The sequence below is a fragment of the Dermacentor silvarum genome, chromosome 10 (assembly GCF_013339745.2).
Source record: "Dermacentor silvarum isolate Dsil-2018 chromosome 10, BIME_Dsil_1.4, whole genome shotgun sequence".
Classification (NCBI taxonomy): Eukaryota; Metazoa; Arthropoda; class Arachnida; order Ixodida; family Ixodidae; genus Dermacentor; species Dermacentor silvarum.
Window position 1 is genome coordinate 52,590,716 of NC_051163.1, and position 19,951 is coordinate 52,610,666.

At 47.1% G+C, this 19,951-nt stretch overlaps 1 protein-coding gene across 1 annotated transcript in view; it reads left to right on the plus strand.

Annotated features, from left to right (window-relative positions):
• The window catches only part of LOC119431287 (helicase ARIP4), a 44,550-nt gene that overhangs the window by 15,357 nt on the left and 9,242 nt on the right, over positions 1-19,951 (plus strand). The window contains exons 7-17 of the mRNA XM_037698753.2: positions 1,094-1,244; positions 1,985-2,146; positions 2,789-2,903; positions 3,972-4,199; positions 5,400-5,565; positions 8,086-8,248; positions 10,161-10,399; positions 14,267-14,498; positions 15,462-15,761; positions 16,795-16,970; positions 19,553-19,707. Coding sequence (XP_037554681.1) covers positions 1,094-1,244; positions 1,985-2,146; positions 2,789-2,903; positions 3,972-4,199; positions 5,400-5,565; positions 8,086-8,248; positions 10,161-10,399; positions 14,267-14,498; positions 15,462-15,761; positions 16,795-16,970; positions 19,553-19,707 — 2,087 coding nt within the window. The remainder of the gene's footprint in view (positions 1-1,093; positions 1,245-1,984; positions 2,147-2,788; positions 2,904-3,971; positions 4,200-5,399; positions 5,566-8,085; positions 8,249-10,160; positions 10,400-14,266; positions 14,499-15,461; positions 15,762-16,794; positions 16,971-19,552; positions 19,708-19,951) is intronic.

Sequence of the window (19,951 nt, forward strand, 5' to 3'; positions counted from 1 at the left end):
ATTAGATGGCAGCGCCGCAGGGACGTTTCAATAATCGTGCAGACCCAAAAAAATCAGTCGGCGACTTTCTTTCATATACAAAACACATTATGATAGACAATAAATTATGTGGGCCTGCGTGCATTTCTGCCACGACTCGCCAAAAATCGCTTGAAACTTGCTCACCAGTTCCGCACTTCATTGTATACCGCACTCCTACGGAGGCCTACACACACCATCACCGTGTTGCCAGAACTGCACCGCCGACTATGCTAATAGACTCCGAGAGCTGAAGGTGGCTATGTGATCGGTTGCCATGGTTACTTGCAGCCATTGCAGCTGGCAGCAGCTGCCAGCGAGGGTGGTTTGAGGTGCAGTCTGTTCGAATTAATCGGAGCTGGTGCTAATGACTTGGATTACCAGGTATTCTCGCATATTGAGCTACGCATGAATAGGACAGGATCACAGTGTCAGTTCAAACTACAGGGGAGCCCACTTATAACTATATTCAAGTGCCAACAAAATTTTATTGTTTAACCGGGTTGTGCAAAAAGAAAGTATAGGAGGGGACGGCCATCGAAACATTTCAATTATACGGAAAGAAGTACAGTCGAAGTATACCCGCACGTAACGATGAGCAGACGCAGCACCGTGAACTTTTGTTTGTGTGGCCTATGGTAAAATAAACCGCTTACTACAATGTTCCTGTGCTGTGTTACCGATTGTAACAATAAAGTCTGGCTTCTGGGTGTCTGCACAAAAAGGGAAATGCAAAATCCCTGAAAAGAAAAAGAAACGATGTCAGCTGCCACGCTGCACTGTTCATTGAGTGTCTACTGCCATCTTTGTCTGGAAATAATAAAAAAGGCTTTTTAATATACTCTGCTTGCAAGAAACCATTCATAAAGTGGCGAAATAGTCATGGCAAGGAGTGCCTCTCATAGGTCAAAAAAGTGATGATCACTCAGGACAGTTTGAGATTGTCGAGATCCCTTACAGGGTTAACAACTGAACAGTACGTTCACTGAACTAATTAGTGTACCATGTAGGTGTATCATCCAAGGCTGCGAGCAAGAGTGTTGACGGAAGATGCGCATTGCTCTCTGCGGTGCAGAACTGGCTCGCGGAATTTGACAAGTGGGTGCCGGCGCCCGAAGCTGTTCCGCAGAACCTGGTGGATTCGGGCCAAGTGAGGCCCCGGTCGTACCGTGTCTACCTCCTCAACGACATATACCGTTCCACTCCAGCCAGGGCCGAGTTGATCTGTAAGTACAGCAGCAACGTTTCCAATGAACCTTTTTGGAGCAGTAGCTTTCTTAGATTGAAGCATAAGGTTTAATTCTCCTCATTGTTAGCATAATTAGCATAATTTAGGTCCACTGCACACTGAAGGCCTGTGTCAGCGGTTTCCAATTACCTCCGTCTTGCATCAGGTGTCTGTCTTTCACACTGTGCCTGCAGATTTCATAATCTCGTTGCATCACTTAATAAGCTGCTGGCCTCGACTGCGTTTCTCTCCCTACAACCCCACTACAGTGGCAGACAGGTGCCAACTACGAACTTGGTTGGTACTGCCAACTTCGTAATTGACACTTGCTACCACTTTAGTACTTAGCTTGCAGTTGGTACTTGGTACCACCTTGGTACATTTGGTAGCTGGTGTCAAGGGATCAAATCCAGGCCACAGCGGGCCGCATTTCGATGGGGTTGAAATGCAGAAAACACCTGTGTACTTAGATTTAGGTGCACGTTAAAGAACCCCAGGTGGTCCAAATTCATCCGGGGCCCCCCACTACGGCGTGCCTTATAATGAGATGGTGGTTTTGACACGTAAAACCCCATAATTAAATTTTTTAATTAGCTGGTGCTTGTCTGTCTGTACTCTTTCTCCATTTTGCGTTGCTTATATTGTGCTGAGCAGGACAGCATATAGCAAATCTCCAGGAAGCCTTTTGACTTTGTCTGAGTGAAAGTGTGCCCAACGCTTGCCTGACGACTTTCTCAGTGGACTGGCACAAGAAGGGTGGTGTCCTGCTGATGGGCTATGAGATGTACAGGATGCTGGCGCTAAAGAAGGTGGTGCGTCCCAACAAGCGCCGGAGAAGTCCTAAGAAGGAGGACCTCTCTGTGCCGGAGGACGAATCTCGCCATTCACAGCTCCTGGATGGTACGTCCCTTGCATTTATATCCTGAATGGAGGGGGGGGCTAAATATTTAAACCCTGTTCTTTAACTGCCTTGTTTGCAAATGTATTTCGATGAATGTTGCCCTGTTTATGTATTTTGATGTGCTGAATCCACGTGAATTAAAATAGACTCGTTATAGTGAAATTGCTTTATTCAAAATGTTGCTTTATCTGGAGTTTTTCAAGTTGTTGCGTTGCTGTGAACTCTTCAGCTCTTTTGCTTTTAACGAAATACTGCTTATAAAGAATTCAACTTTATGTGTCACAGTTCACCTTTTCCTCATCGACTATAGTGCGATGACTTGTCAGAGCATTGGATAACATATCATTAAATAACATGAACATACTGTGTCGTGCCAAACATGGGTATAAAATAAGTTAAGCTGAAATGGTTTCAGAAAGAACGCAATACGTTAAGTCGGTGAGCTGTAGGTTGCTGTTTCAGCATCTTTTGTGAGGTTGCTAGCAGCTACCTGGCAAGGGCAGGCAACTCTCAGTAATCTGGATTTGTAGCTTCCCCGTAGTGTGTAGTGTTATAGTGTCTGTGACGAGCACAATGGTGTGAGCCTACGGGGAATAGCTGGTGATTTGTTTGGTGCTTTTCTTTTCCCCCGGTGTTACCAGACATCCACCAGGCCATCGTTAACCCGGGCCCCGACCTTGTCATCTGCGACGAGGGACACCGCATCAAGAACTGCAATGCAAGCACTTCCACTGCACTCAAGAGCATACGAACTAAGTGAGTCAGCATGCGAATTCAAGTTGGTCCTTGTGGGCAAGTTTTTTGTGTGCTGAAGCATCTGCTTGTGCCATAAGTTATGCTTTAGTATTGAAGGCCTTTTGGTTGAAGAGGACTTCTGATATCTCTCTTTATCATTATATTAATCTCTAATTCGCTGAAAATTCTCTGGGATGTATTGCAATTACAGAGTGTTGTACAGTACATCAGTTTTTGTCAGCTTAAGATGCCTCCATGTATGCAGTTTATAGATTTGTGATATTGTTTGTTGCTGTGTTATTAGTTGAACCCCGCAACAATGAAATCAGCAGGCAAAGAGAAAAGATTCGCTTTCACAAGAATTTTGTTGCAAAATGAGGCAGCCCAGACGGGAAATGCGCTGCAAAACTAAACTTCACTGCCAGAATGGCAAGTTTTGCTCAAGGCTATCCGGAATTGCATTGCCATAGTATCCAAAATAGTGCCACTGCACCAAGGGCAGTGGCACTATTCTGGACATGATTTGAGTCTTCGGGCAAACCTTTCCATGTCATGCCGAATCTGCACGTTCGGCATGACACGTTCAAATGCAGAAAATGCATTTGAGCACATTTTTGAGTGCATTAGCATTACACGGCTGGATAATATGGGGTCTAATGTTCCTGCAGCTTTCGAGCGTTCACCAGAGATATGAAAACATTCCATTCTGACAAGAATATTGTATCGCAAGGTTCGACTGTATGACACAGCATTGTACTGTTTACAGCACTGCAGCTTACAGTGCTGTGATCTTTATGCTTCACTGTTTTGAAATTGTGCAATTTTGAACAAGTTTTCTAAAAAAGTTGATGGTCTGAATAAAACATGTACTCGATCCATTTGGTACATTCTAGCTCATTCTTTTAAATGCAAGAAACCTTAAGTTTGGTGATGCCAAGCAAGACAATTTCCCGATTCCCATGTACTTACATGGTAGCTCCCAGGGTTAAGCTTCTCCTTAAGGCTCAGTGCAGCTGTGCAGCTGCCTTTCTGCTCGCACAGCAAACGTGTGCTCAAGGCAAGGCCCTGCTGTCGTGTTCCCTCACGCAGGCGGCGCATCGTGCTGACGGGCTACCCGCTGCAGAACAACCTGCTCGAGTACTGGTGCATGGTGGACTTTGTGCGGCCCTCGTACCTGGGCACGCGCTCCGAGTTCTGCAACATGTTTGAACGGCCCATCCAGAACGGACAGTGCCTGGACAGCACACCCAAGGACCGGCAGCTCATGCGCTTCCGCGCTCACGTGTTGCACAGCCTGCTGCAGGGATTTGTACAGAGGTCGGTCGCACCCTGCTGTTTGTTTCATTCCGTCATGGTGATTCCGTTAATTCGGCGTTCTGCATCTCGGTTGTATTCTCATAGCTCGAGGGTGATAGCGGGTCTGAGCACTCGAAGTTAGAGCATGACGCTCAGAATGACTCAGGCAAAAGTGTTCTGAGTAGGGGGTGGCGAGAAGTAATCTTTGAGACCGGATCGAATAGGAATTGAATTCTTTCTGAATAGTTTTCGAAATTGAACAATTAACGGTTCTTTTCACCATTAATATAAAACTATATTTATATCCTAGTGTAATCACAACGTTAGCCAGCTTTTGTCATTACGTTGCACGTTATGAAGTTTTGTTTATTAAAGGAGAAAATGGAACATTAGGAAAACATGAGCAGTTTATTTGCATACTCAAGACCCTTCAGTGAGTGCAAAATGATAGGGGTTTAGCCGGAAACATCTGGCTCCCTGAACGTATAGCATTCTCCTTTAGGTAACTTCTTGTGTGTTTTATGCCTACTATGGCTGCTGAGATTACATTTATTGCCCTTTTGCTCCAATTTTATGTTGAGTCATCCACAGTTGGCAATTTGTAATGTTTTTAAAATATTTGTATTTAGTGGCATAGTGACTATTCAATTTGAAGACTGAGATGTATTGGACAACAGTTGATTCTTTATACGAGAGTTTCGAATATTCACGCACTCCTAGTTCTGAGCACTATACTTTGACGAGCTGTACGTACTACAGTCGAACCCGGATATATCGAATCTGAAGGGATTCACAAAAAAAGTTTAATATATAGGTCATTCGGGATTTTACTGCTGTTCGTTATACAGGATAATTCGTTATATGTAGGTTCGATATATCCGGGTTCAACTGTAGTGCTGCTAGAGCATTTGAAAACCACCAGCCAAATGTGCTATCAGAGCTTCAGCTTTTCCTCCTTAGGGCTCATTCACACCAGCGACTCCCAAGTTAGTCGCAAGGCGACCTGTCACAAATGGTCACTTTGGTCACAAAGCTTCCTCTGATGTCAAGGACATCAGTATATGGTGGCGCTTATTTTACATGGAGACAGCGGTACGAGCAGATGTGGTCATGAACGGAACCACTTGTGCAGGTCAATAGCCGATGTGAATGAGCCCTCAGGTTAGGTAGGAACTCAGCAACAAGGAGATACTGATGTTTTCTCGGGTTGCTCTTCTCCAGGCGAGGCCATGCGGTGCTTCGGGATGCCCTGCCACGGAAGGAAGAGCATGTGCTGCTCATTCGGATGACGCCCATCCAGCGGACGCTGTATCGGGAGTTTGTCAAGGAGTTTCTTCACAACTACAGGGTCACCAACCCCCTCAAATTCTTTGCGGTCTGCTGCAAGGTCAGTGTCACCCAACAAAACCGTCAAGTTAAAGGAAACATATGAGCTCCATTTTTCAAATCGGGCAGTTTGAAAAAATAAATGCATGTCTTTTACTGGCCCCCAAGGGCTCAAATCGCCATAGGCATGCCCGAAATAGTTTTGAAGGCCTGCCAGTACACTTAGGCATATCGGTGCTCGTACTGCGATAGGAGACGACGGGTGCATGCGCGTTCATCCGCTGGAATACGTACAGTGTCCCATGACAATTGCCCCTTCCCACTCTTGGTATGCTTCACCGCAATACTTCGTGTATGCTTCACTGCGTAACACTGCTGTATTGAGGCGAAGCTGACTTTTGGGAACTGGCATTATGCAACGCATTGTGCTTTCTAAGACATTGACGAGGATTACAGAGGCGGAGTTGTAACAGCGGCGAATGGTTTCAATGAAAAACACGGCACGGAACACCAAGAAGCTTGGTAGCGAACGTCAGAAGTAGCTAGGCCTAGCGTTGCCATGGTGGTGGCTAGGGTTGCCAGTGAATCTGTGTGCGAGAGTGCCGGTAGCGAGATAATCAGAATGGCGGCAGTGGTGGCTACTATTAATGCCGTTTCAGACCCGCCGTCATGTCAAAAAGTCCATAAAACCAGACGGCGAAGGTTTTTTGTGTCGAAATTTCAGACATTCTTGTACATTGACTTTATGGGGTATGTGGCGGTGCTATGAGAGAGTCCGAATTATCGGGCGTGTTCGAAAAAGCGGGCGTCCGGAAAATCGGTTGTTGACAGTTACTACTTTCCTGTCTGAGCGTATTTCCATCGATAGCCTGCTATCGATGCTTGAAATTTTGTATTGTGCCACCCTTCGATCGTTGTCGGAACTGCTGACACCATCTAATGGGTTATTGTCTTATTGAGAAACTATTTATTCAGTTTCGCTTCGCGATTTCTTTTTTCCGCCATGCTCGGATTTATATTTACAGTGCCTCGTGAGTAGGGGCGTGGTCAGCGCGATGAGCGCTCGTAGTTCCCATAATGGCATTGATGTTGCACGCCACCTATTCACAGAAATGTCGCATTTTTACCTATTCTGATTCATTATCGAGCAAGGTTTTGGACGTAAGCACTGAAGGCAAATTTGGCTCGTCAGATTTCAACGCGGAGTTTTGCTTTCTTCAAACCATTTCGTTGCTGCCATGTGCCAATCTAAAGATATCCTCTGTGTTCAAAAGCTCGCAGCTCTTATTTACAAGCGAGGCACTGCTTCCACGGCTGTGCACTGTGCCTTTTTGGCCTCGACATGAGCAGCTGATAAGCACACTCCCGCGTTACATTTGACTGGTTCCTATCGCACCCAACTCACTTTGTAGCGATGCGGAGCCCTCTCAAGATTGGAGTCAGAAAGAGGCTATCCCATCCAAACATGCTAGCTGCCCCCAGAGCAATAGGAGTAGCCACGTGATCGAGCATCTGTCAAGTATCATTTGTGCTTCAAGGTTGAAGGTGGGAGCACCTCTGAGCGCTCGTGAGCTGGAGCACGGCGCTCTGAATGAACGAGGTGCAAGTAAACCGCACAGCAGGAGCGCTCTAGAGCACCTCTAAGCACTAGAAAGCAACAGGTTGAATGTACCATCAGGTTGGCTGGGGTTTCTGTCTCGGCAGCAAAAAAGATGAGTATGCCTTCATAGGGCAGGCCCCACCCATATGGATTGGGGATGAGCCATTTTGATTTATCATGAAGGGCTAATGGCATATTTGGAATGAAAACAGATTGGAATAGTTCTATGTTATATCGGACCAGCCTATTGTACTCTGTTAGGACTTGTCACTCTGTAATCACACACCTTCTAAACCCAGAAAACATAACAGCAAGGGTCATAGTGTTTGAGTTGAGCCACAAGGTTTTGGGCAGCAGCTCCACCATTGATTACTTACCACCTATGTTGGTAGGGGACATTGACCCCCAATATTTATAACTGGCCCTTTCAAGCTCCGTATTGCGCCCATTGGGCATCGTTAGCGCTCTATCGATGGTTTGAAACTCCGCTTTTGAGACCTTCCACACCGCTCACGGACACACTGCACCATCGGATATGAAAGAGGAGAAACTATATTTTTGTTTTCTAAGCAATTCGCTTTTTTCCCGCCAGGCGGTGATTTCTAAACGTGCTCCGAAGTTTGGCGATCATCAAAGCAGAACGCAAAAATGCCCGGCTCCGGAAAAGGCGCACGCGCTTCAGGAGATTGCAGATATCACGATTCCGCTGCCTCTGTCGCTGATCTTATTGATACATCGAATAGCAGCGAGTCAGAGGACGCTGACTTTTCGTCGGTGTCTTTTTTTATGACATAACATCCCATTAATAACCTTTATGCATGAAAAGTGCATTCATTTTGCTTTCTGTTTATGTATTACATTAAATATTGAGTGGAGTAGTTCCTTGAGAAAAAGCATCTGCCGTAACATACAAAAAAACACCTATTTTCCCCTGGTAGGGAAAGAGTTAACGAGACTAATACGGGGACTATATATCTGCAGGTGTGGAACCACCCAGACATCCTGTTCCACCTGGTGCAAGATAAGAAGCATGAAGAGGGCCTAGACATCGACTTGGACATCGACTTGATAGGCCCCACAGTCAAGGAGACACAACCCAAGAAGCACCACCACCATCACCACCACCACCACACCAACTCAGCAGGTCAGGGGAGGCCACCCTTTTTTTGTTGCCATTCTCTTTCGTTGCTGAACAGGCACGTCAAGTTTGACTTCAAGGTTGAGTGCCACAGATTGTCTTTATAGCTTCAGCTTGATCATGTAATGAGCAGTCATAAGGGCGAATTCATGCTGGCAGAGCTCACGTGGCCGGCCACAACTGGGGACCAAGGAGCGACGCGCGATGATTGATGTTCGCATTGCAAGTGTATCCCGCTCGTTGCCACCCCTTAACGTCGTAAGATAGGTGCCATTCGCACCTGCTTTCACACCATGCAAGTTTTGGTCTTTATGATTACGCAGTATAAGAGACGAGAAGTCTCATTAACATCGAGTTGGAGAATATTTCTGTCATTCAGACAGAACGGCCACACGCAAACGCGAGCTTGCCTGTCGGTGCTTTGCACTGGTGTTATTTCACTGAATCTTGTCGCCTACTTTGAATGACGAGCTTGTTATAAGCGCCTTATATATAATAGCATTGACGCCAACTGCGCTTGTGCAATCCCGCCTACCCTCATCCCTCCAACAAATATTGAAGAAAGAAAAGTGCAGCAGAGGTGTATGCCTTCGGTCGCGCTGCTGTCACCACAAAAAAAGTGTCGGTGTATTTTGACACCTATGCTGCTGCTCCTATGTGCCACCTATTCATTCAGCAGCAAGTGATTGCTTGTGACCAAATCAGTTCAACCACCTCGGCCTACCTGGTGTGAATGCTCCTCCAAAATTGACAGTCACAAGAAACATGTTGTCTTCTGTCACTGTTTGCGTGAGCTCTGCCAGCATCGCAAAGGTGGTTCACTGAATTCACTCACTCCTGCATTCTAATCCCCACATTTGCTTCTTGGAATTCAATGAAAGTTCGAGCACTTATCACATGACAGTTTGTGCTTAATCAACTCCCAGCTGTCGTGTGCAATGTAGAGTGCTCACAGAATGAAACGCGACAAGAAATCTTATAAGTAGAACACTCGAACTGTTCACTAAAGGTAACGTGGACTCTGCTCTAACTGTACGAGCCAAAATTGCGTCTATGTCACACGAATTACAGACGGCTGCAACGAAAGCATGCCTATTAGTTAGCCCAAAATTGATATGTTTCTTCCGTGAGCACTGTGCCTGTCTTGGGAGAATCTTACTACCGTATAGACTCGTGTAAGGGCTGCCCCCCGAACTTGGAAACGCAAAATTCTCAAAGAAATTTCCAAAGGAAAAGCAATCGTGTTCGGTGCCTCGATGCTGCACGCACGCACTTTTGAAAAGCTGCGGGCGCACACAAATGACCTTGCGTGCGCCTGCGTACTGCGCATGCGCACTGTTGCCTCCGCGGGTTTCCTGCGTACGCAGAGCTGTTGCGGACGCCCAACTAAAACTCTCTAATGGTTTTAGTCGGCCGCACGCGCTCGTGCTTAAAAAAACTGCTTAGTCACCATTTAGATCGCATCGATGGCGACCATGGCTTCGGCCGCAGTTGTTGCAGTGAGCGGTAGTTCCGTGCTCACTTGATGGGTACATCGGCCACGTGCCTTCAGCACCGCAACGTTGTCGTTCATAATGACGTCGATAGTGGCTGCAGTTTTCTCTGCAGCAGTTGCGGCAAACAGTTGCTTCGTTTTGACTTGCAAAGCTTTCGAGGATGAAGAGCACCAGCTACATCGCAATGGACGGACGATCAACAGTGTTAGCGATCACCGGACTAGCGAAAAAATAATTGGGATGTGCGCACTGTAATACAATTTTGACCAAAAGGTTCGGACCCGTGAAGGCATCATGTCAAAATTTAGAAAAAAACATTGTGGCCTTACACGAGTCTGTCTGGTAATCTTAGGAGAATAAATTTCGATTCTGATGTCCTTTTTTTTTTTTCTTTTCTTTTCTGCTCGCATGTGTTTGTGCAGGCCTCCCAGACTCCGTAGTTGCGGAAAACAGCTGTGTGGGGCCGGACGGCAGCCTGGCCGGTTGTGTGGACCCTCTGGGTCAGCCACAGGACTCCCCTTACTCTGCCTATGGGCTCAACTGCGATGGCGTCTCAACGCCAGTGTCCGGCATGGGTGTGAACAAGCCCAAGTACACGCAGGAGCAAGGCGTTGTTGCACCTTTCCGGGAGAAGTCGGACAATAACATCAGCTACGAGTGGGTGAGTGGAAAGCATGGCACCACTTAGAGCGTGTCACTAAAAAAAAAAACCTTGTAAAGCCCTAAAAACTCTTCTGTTCTCTGCCACTGCCGAAGCTAAACATGAGCTATGAAAGTCGGTGAGTGAAGCTGGCCAGTCAGTGGCGTAGTAGTGCAAAACTTGGGACCTTACAAACTGCCCTGCTCTTTGCTACTTCCAAAAGCTTTACTCAATCAATCAATAAATCAGTCAACGGTTATTTCCAATTTGTAGAAAAACTAGGTTCACTTGATTACAGTTGCGTCGACGAGTGCTGGGGAATAGAAGATGTTGACGTACAAGAGTGCAAGTAGGTAAAAGGGGCATTTATTGCTCCTTGATTACAGTAATGCCAGCTAGACACTGTGAGGAAACAAAATTCGACTTGCCACATGGAAGCACGAAGTGTATCTCCAGCCGTGTTGGACTCTGAGGGCTAAGTCTTATGTGGGTGCAGTCCCACTAAAAGAAGTATGTACGAGTATAAGTGCGTGAGTAATCAAATATCTGCTATTCAGTTTCTAAAATGCGATGCTAAAAATGAGATTAGAAGCGAAATGAACCTGTAATCCCAGAAACAGTAGCTGTTCTTGTCATGCCTCTTGAAATTTCGCCGTCGGAGGGTTTGCTGAAGTCTGTCGTTCTTGTTGCTGTGTTTTTTTTTTTTTGAACTTTGTGAGCTTGACCTCCTCACCATATTTTTTCTGGAGAACATTGTTTTGTTCTTTTCGCAATTTGTACATAGCACTGCACAAACTTACTACAGTAGACTTCCGTTAATTTTACTCCGGTTTGTCCGATTTTGTTTGTCAATTTGTTTCCGGCCGAAGGTCCCAGCCAAGGCCCATGAATTTATATGGTCCCAAGCTTTTGTTATTTTGATCCTAAAATTGGCCTTTGCCGGATAATGCATAACTTGCATACTTAACCAGTCAGCACGCAAGTACCTGACTATACCTATGGTGACACCAATAGCGCCCCCATTGTGACATCAGTCTTGGCGAAACTGAGGGGACAGTGAATGCTCTGAACACACATTATGTCTTCTCTAAAATGCTGATTTTCAGCCTGCCCTCGGAAGATTTTCATGCAATAATCGTAGCTCACCATGTCTGATTACAGTATTTACCACATTCTAACGCATCATCGTCATCTTTACTCCCCCCTCCCCCCCCCCCTCCTTCCCAAGAAAATTGAGCCGAAGATTGCCGCACGAAACTAAGCCGCCTTCACGGTTTTTGTATGTTTTACAGCATAACATTTGTTTATTGCGGCGAAGCTTACTTTAGGAAACCGGCCGCCATTGTGCAACACATATCAGACCCTTGCCCATTTCTAACAAAAAGAAAAAAAAAAGTCGGGTGTGCATCGACTTCTACTTCGTTTAGGAGCTTTAATGTCATTTCTATGTTAGTTTTCTACTTGGAACACATAAGCCGCATTTACATGAATGCGACAGTAGAGCATAGAGCATCAGATTTCCAAGCGCATTTGGCAAGTAGAAGTGCTCTAAAAAATTTGTTGTATCAGCCAAGGTGCCGAAAAATTGCGCGGAAATCGCGAAAGAACGGCGTTTTTCAAGCCACGATATCTCCGGAACGGCGCAGCCGAGCGCCGCCATCTTGGTCTCGTTGGAAAGCGCATTTCTCCGTCTTCAAATCTGCCGCTTCAGCTATCTCCTCCATACAGAAACAAGCACACAAAAAGCAAATGATTGAAGGTCGTGCCGGAGCCACCGATTGGCCGCGCCCACCACGTGACTCCAGCGCCGTTCGCCATTGGTCCGATGCTCGCTCCGTGATGGCGTCGTCTGCTCCGCTTGTTGCGGTCTCCTCGCGAGCTCCGGACCAGTAGGTCGTGCTCCGGACAGTTTCCGTAATCTCGACGAGTGTTAAAGCGGGCGCTACGCGGACATCGCAGTAGCGTGGCCGATCCCGCTTTTTGTGGACGTCTCAGACCCGTGGCTAAGCATTCCGAGCATCGGTGACGCGGACTTCGCGACCAAGCTTCGGGCACGGAATGCTCGGACACGCGGCCAAGCCTTTCGCGCGTAGGCGTCTCCGACTCAGCGATGAAGCACATAGCGCGCGGACTTCTTGGATCCTTGCCTAAGCATTTCGTGCGTTGGCGCCTCCGACTGCGCGACTAAGCAAATCGAGCGTTGACTCCTCAAGCCCGCGGCTACGCATTTCGCGCGTCTGCACATCGCTCAACAAGGATCGACTCCTCGGACCCGCGGCTACGCACTTCGCGCGTCGGCACCGCAAGCGTCGACTCCTCGAGTCCGCGGTTAGGCATTTCGCGCGTCGGCATATCGCTCATCGAATGTCGTCTCCTCGCACCCGCGGCCTAGGCACTTTGCGCGTCGGCACCTCGAGCGTCGACTCCTCGAGCCCGCGGCTAGGCATTTCGCGTGTCGGCACATCGCTCATGGAGTGTCGACACCTCGAGCGTCTATTCCTCGGACCCGCGGCTAGGCATTTCGCGCATCGGCACCTTGGACTGCGCGATTGAGCTTACCGAGCGTTTGGACCCGCGACCAGGCATTTCGCGCATCAGCACCTCGGACTGCGCGACTAAGCTCGTCGAGCGTCTATTCCGCGGACCCGCGACCAGGCATTTCGCACATCGGTACCTCGGACCCGCGACTTAGCACATCGCGCGCCGACTCTGTTATCGTAATGCTACGATATCTCGTAACAGTACCTATCATACCACCCCTTTAATTCATAAAGAGAACCTCATCATGAGCTCTATTCACTAGGCCACTTGGGCTGGCACAGACACCTGGCTGCAGAAGTGAGGCATGATACAAAAGTACAGGCTGGAAAGCACCTAGCAGCTGCATTGCTGCCTATCTATCAGTGGCTCTCCTAACATCCATAGCTATTGTCACTGGAAGATGATCCAGAACGCTGCTGAGAGCCTTCATTCAGTAACATGGTCGATTCTACCAAAAGAAAACAATGCCTCACTGACTGTACTAGAGACTGCTATCAATGAGGCAGTCTGCAGGTAAAACGCTAGAACTACTGTATATTTATGCCCACATAGTTCTGCACCTCACTTAGTAAAGTAAAGAATGCCATACAAACATGAAAAACGCAGAACAAAGGCACAGCAGACCAGAGGCCACATGTCCAAGAAGCCCCACATCACAAAACACATCAAAGATTACAAATTTGGTGCGTTGTAGAGAACTGAAGAGAAGGTGAAACTTTGAGAGCCGTTTTCTCAAAACTGTTTTTTCGCCTTTCTGCTCAGTTTCTGGAGCTGATTTCTTCGTTACCGTTTAGCCTATTTTGATTCTGTTTTTTTTTTTCTTTTGTCACGTTCCTTGGACTACAGTGCAGGTCGAGACAGTCTCGCATTTTTATCTTGACTTTTTATAAATTTATGGTGTGGCTATTCGTTCACCCCGAAAGTGTACTTGGTGCAAAGGTAACTTGAAAAATGACTATCTAAAAAATTTGTGTTGCGAAAAAAAAAAGTAAGACTGTCACGACCTTCAGCACGCATTGAGCTATGCAGTCAATACTCAACGAGCCTTTCATCATGTTTTTTAAGCTCCAGGCCCTCCAGAAAGTTCAAGAGAGAAAAATTTTGCTCAATAAAATGTTCTCAAGGTATCACTCTGAAACTTTTATGGAAGTATCAGGGAGACATTCTAAACATTTGTGCCAATTTTCATCAAAATTCATGAAGAAATCAGGAAGTTGATTTTCAAAGCCACGTCCCCCCTTAACTCTCCCGAGAACGTAGCTCCCCATGCGTGAGTCGAATTAACGGGAGTCGGCTGTACTAAAAAAGGGGGATTGTGTCAATGTGGTCTCCCCATGTCCGTGGCAGGCGTACCCCCTGATGGAGAAATACATGCCGGACATGCTGGAGAACAGCTACAAATTCCTGGTGCTCATGACCATCGTGGAGCAGACGCTGGGCGTCGGGGACAAGTTGCTCGTGTTCAGCCAGTCCCTGTCCACGCTGGATCTTGTCGAGCGCTTCCTCAGCCGCCGGGAGGTGCCTCTCAGGCCGGGCCTCCCTCATGGCGAGAAGTGGACGCGCGGCAAGAACTACTTCCGTGAGTACACAGAGGGAAAACCAAGAATCCCTCTGAATGAATAAGTTCAGTTTCATGTGTAGGGGTGTGCGGATATTCAAAGTATCAAGTACAAATTGAATCAATCGTTTATTCATGCAGCGTATACAAATACTGCATGGAATTGTGAGTGTGCAGAAGGAGATCCTATAGCAGAAGGCTGCTAGGGAAATTGAATAGATTTTGCTGTTTGAGTCATATTCGACTCAGAAAATTGCCCATTTGAAATTTATTTTGCTTCACAAGGAGGAGGGCTGGCCACAGCGGCAAGGATATCATTTGAACCCATTTTTCTCGCGATAGAAAAACCTTGCTGTTTGCGAGGAAACTGGCGAAACTGCCATTTCTAGGCAGCCAACGTCCGTAAAACAGAAGACAGTGCACCATGCTTCTATGGTGTGTTGGTATGGTTATGTTCAAAACTATTCTTTGTTAAATTTATTTTGCATTTTATTTTGTTTTTGTAATCAGCCAGGGCACCAATAATCACACTAGAGGGTGATGCATGTGAAGTTCTGTCTTTTCAGGACATGTCACAGATCTAATTTTCAGTAAGACAGACTTCGGATTAGCAGAGCTTCCTTGCTGGATTATCATTGTTCGTTGTAACGGGTGTTTACTGTATTCCTTTAAGCTACCAAAGAGATCAGCAGTCATTGAAATTAGAAAAAGCACAGGGGTAATTACAATGTCTTTAGAGTGGGCCTGCAACACAACCGTAAGCCCTTTCCAGCATTTCATTTTCTATTGGAAGCTTTCGTCTTCTATATGCCTCCACACTATACCTCATCATTTAGTGTTGCAGCCGCTACTAACTTTAAAATGTGGAAGGAAAAACCAAAGAACAGCCCGCAGAGACAAGTAATAGTTACGCTCGGCTGACGAAGCACAGCAATCGTCGCATGCTGAGCCCTGAACCTTGCATGTGTCTTCTGTCACCTGCAGGCTTGGACGGGAGCACGTCGGCGCAGGAGCGTGAGAAGCTCATCAACGAGTACAACTGCAACCAATCAGTGAGCCTGTTCCTGCTGTCGACACGGGCTGGCTGCCTGGGCATCAACCTGACGGGCGCCAACCGCATCGTGGTGCTGGACGCCTCGTGGAACCCCTGCCACGACGCCCAGGCCGTGTGCCGCATCTACCGATACGGCCAGGCCAAGCCGTGCCACATCTACCGCCTGGTGTGCGACAACTGCCTCGAGAAGCGCATCTACGACCGGCAGGTCAACAAGCAGGGCATGTCAGGTCAGTTTTGGCGCAAGCATTTCCTGCTTCTTTCACTGCAGCATACCCGCCAGCTCTCCGAGTGACATCGTTCCAGGCACATGAGCAAGTCTTCCTGGCGCCAAGACAGTATACTTATTGCTGCAGAAACATTGTGCTTGTAGACTCGACATCTAGTTCGGAGCCATCCGAACTCTCGCAAAAGTGGTCAAGATAACTGCTCCATGGGGGGGGGGGGGGGGGCACACTGTGTGCTGTTGGCAATGCGCTCTGGACGACCTCAAGTAAGGCTCGCCTAAGTAGGCCAATGGTATTTTGACCGTAAAATTTTGTTTTTCATCACATTACCCTGTCTGTGCTGTCTCATTTTGCAGGAACTAAATTCTCTCAAAAGCTAATTTTTTTCACTTTTCCTGCTAACTTAATCGTTGCGTGGTTCACTGTATTATTGGGATACACGTGGCTGCTTAGTCAACATGTTTTGTATGTGCGCAGGCTTCGAAAATTGTGTTGGCTACAGTACGAATATTCGCAACTCTACCAACTTGCGTATAAGCAGTCTACACGGTAATAGATAGTATATGATGTTGTACACTAGGAGTTTCGACATACAGAACAGTGGTCACTTTCATTGCTCTCTAATTGGCGCAAGTTCGGCCTTCTTAGCTAAAGAAAATTCAGCGCCCACAATGTGGACGAGCGACAAAAGGGGAAAATGAGGACTCCATCTGTCATCTTTTCTCTTGTGTGCAGTTCAGCTACTGAACTCGCTTTTATTTGTGAGACATCTAATTCATTTTGGTACCGTCATGTTTATTTTCTTTTACTTTCCCTTCTCAATAAAGGCCGCTTTCATAGATGAGGCCATTGTGCAATGTCAGTTTTAACCACAGTATTGAGGACGGAAAGCACCTAAATGTGGTGCCAAGCACTTGCTGTCTTCCAGAATGACAGTGGAATGATTTCTGCTCCAACAGTTTAATGCTAATTCATTCGTTAGGCTAATCAGCAGTGTTTGTGGCGTAATGACAAACCGGCCTTCCTGCGCACGCAGATCGCGTGGTGGACGAGATGAACCCGGAGGCCAACCTGACCTGGAAGGACGTCAGCACCCTCGTGCAGGACAACGAGGACGACCCTCCTGTGCAGGACCTCTCTGCCGTCGCCAGCGGGTTCTCGGACTCGGTGCTGCGTACGCTCACCATGGAGTACTCGCAGTGCCTCACCAAGGCAAGTTGTGTGCAGGCACTTTTGTCATAGTACTATCGCATCTTAACGATGTGCAGATGGGAAAAAAATTACACCATCTTCCCATAGGGGAACCCTGAGTAGTATGCGAAGCAGCCATGGGGTCGACTCAAGGTAGTTTTATCAGCTGTATAAACTTGGACATGCAGCAGCACCAGCAACGCGCAGAACTGTTGTCGACGCCGTCGGCATTTTGCCCACGTTCGCACCGAACGCGCGCGGCGTTGGTGACTGTTGTTGGTGCCTCTGGGGCGCCTACCGTCGAGCCTGCTTCGCATTATCACACGTGGAGCCGCAGGTGTTGCCATTCGTTGCGCAATCCGGAGAGGAGAGGAGTGGGAGGAGGATGCACATGCGCAGTAGGGGTGTGGACACCGCATGGCGGATGGATGGATGGATGGAGGGAGGGAGTGACATAGCCCCGACCATAAGCTGCTTCGCATCTAAAACAGAAATAAAAGATGCCTCTGGTGCTTAATTGCTTGACATTTCCATGCATGATCATTGTGTAACTAGGAATACGTGCTCCAGCTTACATTGCTAAGCATCTGTGGATGAATCGCACCAGTGTCATTCGCACACTGCGGATTATGGAAAGCAGCTTTTGAGTTCATTTGCTCATGTCCTCTCGTAACACTTTGTAACACACATATGAAGTCTGTTAGAAAGGTAACGACTAGAGCTATTGTGTGTGCTATGGGCAAAATAGGGATAAGCTTATTATGTGATCAAGTAATATCATGTCTTGGTAGTATATGACCGTAACCTGAGCTTTCTGGAAACATTAGCTTTTTTTTTTAAACACACTTTTCTTTGCGCCTTTGTCTTTGCACATCGTTCAGCTGTGAGAGCATAGGAAATAACCATGAGCATGGAGCAGCGAGTCTGCCAGAAATTTCTGGCCCGGTTGGGGAAAACTTCAGAAGTACTTCATATGTTTCAGCAAATGTAAGTAGCTAACACACTATTGTGCATACATGTGTTTGGGTGGCACAAGAGGTTCAAGGAGGGCTGTGAGGAGGGGGAAAGACGACTCCAACAAGAGGAGGCCTTCAGTACGGAAGACTGGCGGTAGCGTCAAGCGTGTTAGGCATACTTTGGATGCTTATCGCCGCAGACTCTTCAAATGATCGCCAGCACACTGGAAACGTACAAGGACAGTGTTGGGGATATTGTCAAAGAACATTTGGGCATACAAAAACTGCGCAAAAGTGGTGCCAAGGCTGCTTAAATCTGATTGGCGGGAGAATCTGCATGAAGGTGTGTCAAGACATGACCTCACGTCTTCAAACAGAACCAACCAGACTTGCTTCGGAGTGTCATCACTGGTGGTCAGCCATGGATTTTTCACTACGACCTAAAATCCTAATGACAGAGTTGCCAGTGGAAGTCTCTTTTCATCTTTGACGCTGGAGAAAATGGCTTTTTCCTCCACCTCCTTTTGCACTGTACTGTGACGAAGCAAATAAAGCAATCAATCAAGGCAGGCGTTTCAGTGGCTGGTTGAAGAAAAAGAATTTATGAAAGAGACAAAGACGTGAAATTTTTCTTCTTAAGAGCAAGTTCGGAAGGCCAAGATTAGATTTCATCAGCGAAACACTGGCAGTACGGGAGTAGATTGATACGATAAAGCGAGCTGCGCGATTCTGAACAGACTCCTATTGCATATGCAACTCGCATACTCGAGTTTAGGTCTAATTAGCGTTTGATATGGTAATAATTTTAAATGGCTTGGTGCTTCAGCAAAATTGTGGCGTAGGTATCCAAGTGCACTAAGCACTAGAAGAGATGTCGTACCAACAAGGCCAGAGCTCAACCTTTGCATAGAGGCAGAAAGTTGGGGGCAGGACAAATCGTGGCTACTGCATCAGGACAATGCATTCAAGTTGCAACATCGTCGGCATCCAGCAGTTTCTGGTCGAAGGGTACATCACCGCTGTGGAACAACCTCCCTATTCCTCAGATATTACCCCCTGCAAGTTTTTTTTTTTTTTTTAATACCCAAGCTGAAAAGGACTATCAAGAGTACCCATTTCGAATGCATGGAGTCCATCAAGAAGGCCTTAATGATGGACCTGCGGAACATCCCGGAATTCTTCCAGGAGTGCATGGAGGCATGGCAGCGGACAGTGTGAAAGTGTGTTAGACTGGAGGGGGATAACGTTGAACGAGGCGCCGTGTAGTTTGCCATTTGGCATAGAAGCGAATTGTTAGTGACACCAGTTCCGGTTGATTTGTTGCTCCATGTTCGTGGTTATTTGCTATGCTCTCACAGCTGAACGGTGTGCATACCCGTCTTTTTCAGTTGGCCTTGAAACAGTGGGGTATGATATGTAAAAAGCTTCACTCTACTTATTTGCTTCCCTTTTTATGCAAAAATGCCAGTCTCCTGCATTCGTGGCTGTTTCATTGAATCAGTTTATTTTCAATTTTGTACTGCCAGCATTACCATCTTGTCTGCACCTGCTGCTAGTGATTTGTTGTACACACCCTCTCTCCTTAAGAGCATGGTGTCACCATTTTTCTCATTTTTATTGTATTTTTCTCCCCGCCTGTGTGTGCAGGAACCGTTTGAGCATGAGTCTCTCCTGCTAGACCGCAAGGACCTGAAGCTGACCAAATTCGAAAAGCGCCTGGCCAAGCAAAGCTACGAGCTGGAAAAGAGGGCCACCCTCCACGGAGGTCGCACATACATGCACGCCGCCGCCTACTCCAACGGGTGAGCCTTCAAATGCTTCCCGCACCTTTTGCTAGCTCGTGGGCTGCTCAGAGTTATACTGTGAGAGCAGCTAGGAACTCGAAAGTGGGTTGGCTATGTCCGTCCATCTCTCTGTTCCTTTTCCATTGCACCCTCGTCGTAGCCATGTCGTTCTTCGAGTTTCCTACACAGATCACCAGGGGGAACTCCGGCGCTAGTGTCTAGGGAGCTGCGGGCACGCCAGTTCAACCAGCATGGGAATTAG